Source organism: Benincasa hispida, chromosome 11 (genome assembly GCF_009727055.1).
Source record: "Benincasa hispida cultivar B227 chromosome 11, ASM972705v1, whole genome shotgun sequence".
Taxonomy (NCBI): domain Eukaryota; kingdom Viridiplantae; phylum Streptophyta; class Magnoliopsida; order Cucurbitales; family Cucurbitaceae; genus Benincasa; species Benincasa hispida.
In genome coordinates this window covers 9,285,118-9,291,104 of record NC_052359.1, presented here as the reverse complement: position 1 = coordinate 9,291,104, position 5,987 = coordinate 9,285,118, and the positions used below count along the sequence as shown (strand labels likewise).

Genomic DNA, 5,987 nt, shown 5'->3' with positions numbered 1-5,987 from the left:
TAAACAAATAAAATATGAGGTATTTGAGTCAAAGTTTCTTCAATTTAACATAAATTTTGGGTCAATCAGTGATTTAACAAACTATTAACTACACATGCGTCAAATGACTACAAATATATTGAAAGAAAAGGTGTTGAGATATAAAAAGATCGATCAAACAACGTTGTAGAATTGATCAAATTGGCACAGGATGAATAAGCAATAAGGTAATAAATTGCTTGGTTTCTCCATCAGCGAATGTGTAACCATCTCCTTCCTTATAAAAGAGATCTGAAAGTCGAGCAACATTCAACACACAGTCAAGGATCACATTTGGAAACTTGGAAGATTTTATGTAGTCTTTTGTTACATCTTTCCATGCTCTTTCCACTTCCTTATCTAATTTAGTTAGGGCCTCTTCTTCTGATACTCCATATTCCTTCATGTAACATTCAATTGCAGAAGCCACATGACCTCTCTTTTGTTCAAACTAAACATAACACGAGTAAATATATAAATCATAGATGCATAGAAAAGTACTATTAAAACGCTATCAAAAGATTCAAAATCATTCTTTGCCATCACAAATTTATTTTTTTTCTGTGTACCTTGTGCGAAGCTATGTCATTGAGAAGCCTGCCAATTACTCCAGTTGCTTTAAGAAGCATAGGGTCAGTTTGAGCCCATTCAAAAACCTCTCTTGAAGCAATATTTCCCAAAGCAAGGAAGGAAACTGAAGCAAAAAGATAGTAGGCAGCAGAAATGAGGGCAACTTTCATGTATTCTTCCATTGTTGGTATGTAACCTTCATTGAACCATTTGGCTTCCATAAAATAAGCTCTGCATTGCCTTTTCATCTGTACCCAAAACCTCAAAATAAAATTAGAAAAAGATGTCTTCTTTTAATGTCACAACTCCTTCAGGTTAACTTACCAAACCTTGAATGTCACTCGGCAAGATAATATGTTCGAAACCGTAAAAGATAGGGTAATTACAATCGGTAGAATTTTTAGGGTTAATAGTCAAGTATATAGCAATTTTTTTTTTTTTTTTTTGTTAAAGAATTGTAAATATAGAAAAATTTATCGTTGATAGATTCTTATTAGCAATATGGGCTATCACCGATAAACTTCTATTAGAGGTATGGTATATCTTTGATAAACTCTAGGAGTTGGATCTAAATTTTGCTATATGTGTAAATTCTTTTACATTGTATTATATTTGCTAATATTTTGGGTTTGATTGCTATATTTGCAACTATCCCAGACAATTATTATGAAATGTAATAAAATAAATGGTTGTATTGAAATATAGTAAAATGAGTCAATGTATTTACAAATATAACAAAATATCACCATCTATTAGTGATAGATACTTATAGATGTCTACCACTATCTATTTCTGACAGACAGTGACATTTTGCTATATTTAAAAAAGTTTGTAGCAAATTTGTCATTTAAAACAATTACCCTAGGATAAATATATTTCCGAAAACAAATAATTTGAAAAAACTTTTTTCTCCCTAGCTTTCACCTTCATCAATATACATTTTCAAAATTGAATCGCCCAATACACAGTAAATAACTAATTACTAATTGTGAAATAAACACAAGTGGATAGAAAAATATATATGAAATTTACATCACAAAATAGAATTTACCGCTTCTTTTGCATAATCAAATGCAAATGGAATATTATTATCCTTGCAAATATCTTCAATCTCTCCATAAACTTCAAGTATAGCTTCATAAAGTCCTTTCATATAATTTGGGAGCTTATCAATGCAATTCACATCCCACCTTAAATTTAAACAACAAAAGATCAAACAATATTAGATTGGAGCTGTCAAGATAATTATTTAATCCAAAATCAATAATAACAATTTGATTATCTTATATAATTTTCAAATACTAGAACTAGAAAAATTTTAGTTTAACACAAGGAGTTGAAGAGCTAAACCTTTCAATTGCTTTGGTGAATGGTTGAAGTTCATCAAGTGTGGCATAGACATCATACATATCATCAAGAACAGATATAAGAGCAATTACTTTGACTAATATTCTTCTAGCATTAGAGTATTGTGGTTCATAGTATATTCCCAATGCCCAAATATAGCACTCCATCACCCTATCTCTTGAAAAATATAATTGCTCCCTCAATTTCAAATCCTTCCACCACCTATATATTAAATCCATAATTAGAACATTATAAAAGAATCAAACATATTAGAAACTTTAATGAAATAAAAGCTTCACCTTGAAAATTCACCCACTTCTTTTTGGTAAAATTTTTGAAGAGAATTGTAGTCCAACTTTGCAAAAGTGAGCAAAACATCATTATTCTTCAATGGATTCTTGGTATAGAGAGAAATATAGTGCCTAGTCATAAACCTTGGCAAAGCCTTATGGATTGGCCACTTCAAAGCATATTTAGCTTCTTCTGAGAATGGAGAACTGGAATCCATGGCCATTGCTTTAAGTTGAGTAGTTGTGAAAGCTAATGCTTCATCTAATATATTTTCTCCTTTAATTCTCAAGTGGGATGCCTCATACAAACTTAATATTCCACATTCATCCTTCACAATTGATTCTTTGAAATCTCCATTTTCATTTGTAAATTTATTGAATATCTCTGTTTATGAAGATTAACAAAGATTAAGTTACTGAGTTTGTTAACAAAGATTAAATTACAGAGTTTGTTCCCCCAACTTTTACTAAATTCCTTAATTTATAAGAAAGTACCTATTAGATCACTAAGCTTTCAAATGTTGTATCTAATACATCTGCAAACTCTAAAAAACTTTATCAAAAGTTTGAAATTTTAATTTATGTCCGATACAACAAGTCTCTGTTTTATAAATTTTGTTTTATAAATCATGGGTAAATTAGACATAAAATTAAAACTTTAAAACCTATTGAAAACAAAATATTTAAAGTTTAGAGTCCGATCGATAAACATAAGGTTTTGGCAGTCTATATTTTGTGTCTTCCTTTCATTACTAACGTTTTCGAAAAACTGTCCAAAAGAAAATGTTCCCACCTTTTATAACTAGCATACATTTTTTAAACTCGTCGAAATAGTTTTTTTCAGTCCTTTTCTCGACCAATATTGACCACACAAATTTGAATGAAAAATTATATTTTCATCTTATATCCAAACTATCGATTGTTTTGGGATTTCTAAGTGGAATCTCTGCTAAGATGCAGGTCGATATTCAATAGAATTTTTCTCAAATCTTACAACCTTTCTAATCTTTTAAAAATTAAAAAAAAAAAAAAACTACAATCCCATCCATTTAAAATTTCATTTAGATAATTGGTAAATCATTTTGAAAATTCACATAATTGTGGAACCAAAAAGTTTGGGTGTAAGATTTAATATAGACTAGGAAAGATTAGAGAATTATATTAGAGAGAATTTCAAAAGATCTAAAATTTGGAAAGATTACACAATATTTTAAAAAAATTATGTTGAATCTCAATGTTCATCCTGGTGAGATTCACTTTAATAGATCAAAAGAATCGATAATTTGGATATAAGATGAGAAAAATAATTTTTTATTCAAATTTTGGTGCTGAAAAGGACCAAGAAAACTATTATAACAAATTTCTTTAAAGGTACTCATTCTAAAAAGTGAAACTTAAAGAGATTATTTGTAACAATTTTCTGATTCAAACATCATAAGTCGGGTTTAGAAAAAAAAAAAAGTTTTCAAAACCTCAAAAGCTATTTAATTTCTTAACAAACATGAAAACATAATGAAAAAATTGGAAGGAAACTTTCAAAAGTAGAAAACTAAAACTAAAATCAATTACCAAAGTGGAGCTTTAAGAATCAATTTGACACTTATCGTAGGTTGAAAGACGTATTATATGCTTTTTATACCTCAAGAACCTATTAAACATAATAACATTTAGAAAACCAAACTTATTATTATTAACATTTACCAAATAAATCAAAATTCTCAATTCTCTTCTAGAATAAGTAATTCTTTGAAAAATATTTTATGAATTTACCGCATGAAACGTAGTAACCTTGTTGTCTAAGCAATCAAAATCTAAGAGCAATAATGTAAAGATCTTCATCACCGTCAACTTTGCTAAGCTTTTGCATATGTTCTAGAATTTCATTAATTTCATCTTCAAAGTGGTAAGAAACACCTAGACGTTGAATTGAATCAATTAAACTTAGTCTTTCTGAAGTTATATCAGCAGCTGCAAACATGCTTCTCACTTCTTCTTTTAGTTCTTGAAGTTGTTTCCGAACTTGTCGTCTTCCACCTAATTTTTCATAATATTGTATCCCACATAAAAAAAACATATGTCATAGCTATTATGTAATAATACTCATATCCAAAAGTATTATGAACCTCTAGCTCTAAATACAACTCGTTCTTTTTATTTTTTTATTTTTAAAATTTTAAACCAACCTAATATAGCCCAGGTGTTAGAAGATATACACTTTTGAGCAAAAAGTTAGACGTCGAAATCTCCACCTATGTTTAATGATATGAAATGAACAATTAAAGAATATAAAAATAATGTAAAGAAAGATAGACACACAGATATACGTGATACACTAATGGTGTGTAAGCTACGTCCATCAGACAGAAAGAAAACAATATTATTAAAAAGAATGTTTTCAAAATACAAAACAACGCCAGTAAAGTTAGAGAACTTGTATAGTGTATTTCCCTAAACCCTAAAGTCATAATCGTAATTAACCATAAATAATGAAATATGTTGAATACGAATTTTAACAAGGCATACCATACTTGGATGTTCGAAGCACTAAGATAACAAATTTAAAGCATTTCCACATTTAACAATGCTACAAGATATGTGAGTTTACTAGTATATTAATATGAGCATGTACAAAAATCATGTATAGTATAGACGAGTATTAGGTAAACGATTTTGGGGCTAAAAGTAATACTAAGTAAAGGAAGTTTTTATTTTAATTTTTAAGCTTAGGAATTGAAGAAAACAATTACGATAGCTAATAACCAAAATGATTAACCAATCTAGTTTAAAGATGAAAATAAAAGTTAAGCAACAACGAAAAGAAAGGAAACTATGAAACAACAAAGATACTACATAATGATGGAAAAGAAAAAATTTGGAAACAAAGTTATTATATTACATATACCGGATTATCGTTGCAATGAGAGGAAAGAAGATAGTCTCCCCAAGAACTTGGGGGAAAGTTTGCATCTCGACGAGGAACACCACCATTGAAAGAGCCATTATTTGGTGCCATTGGATCTGTCATTACAACTTCTTCATATGACATTTTGTCTTGAAGAGAAGAAGATTAGAAGGCAAATGGATTCTGTAAAGGGTTTTTTTAGCTTAATTCTTGTTAAAAGAATTTAACTTCAACTACATTTTGGGTGTGGAATTTATAGATAATAATAATGCACGGCTGCTGTTGCTAGTGCTTATCCAATTAGATATATTATAGACCATTCATTGACGTTGAATTTATCCAATGTAAAAAGTTGGCTCGTCTTGTAGAACGATGTTTTGTCTGGATGTGATCATTATTCATAAGAGGCAAACTTTTAAAGTTTAAAAGGTTAGGAAAATGTGCCAAAAGGAAAAATATATCAATAAAATGTTGATGTTAAAAGATATATATGTCTCGAAAAAATTATAGAAACGAAGTAGTAAAAAAATGATGTTTGAATTAGTAAATAAATATTTTCTACTTTTAAATATAGCTAAAATATTTATTATTTATATGGCAATTAGACATAAAAATATTAGTAAATATAACACAATACAAAAGAATCTGTAGATATAGCAAAATTTAAATTCAGCTTTTCGAGTCTATCAGTGATAAAGTCTATCGTGATTTTGAGAACTTTTTTCTGTATTTTTAGAGAGATTTCCGTAATTTTCTTCAATCTTTGTACAAATTCTTGCAAGACTCAATGAATTTCTTGAAGGTTTTGCTACTTCATGAGTAGGTAATTTCTTTTATCTTGGGGATTATGTTAGGTTAGC

General features: G+C 28.8%; 1 protein-coding gene across 1 annotated transcript; it reads right to left on the bottom strand.

The window, feature by feature from the left end:
* Positions 1-5,386, bottom strand: LOC120090131 ((-)-germacrene D synthase-like). Its single transcript, XM_039047650.1, is given in 7 exon segments — positions 1-469; positions 588-836; positions 1,640-1,778; positions 1,939-2,157; positions 2,235-2,610; positions 3,996-4,259; positions 5,128-5,386. Coding segments are annotated over 6 exon segments (1,485 nt in total). The 5' UTR covers positions 4,204-4,259; positions 5,128-5,386; the 3' UTR covers positions 1-175.
* Positions 5,387-5,987: the final 601 nt, after the last annotated feature.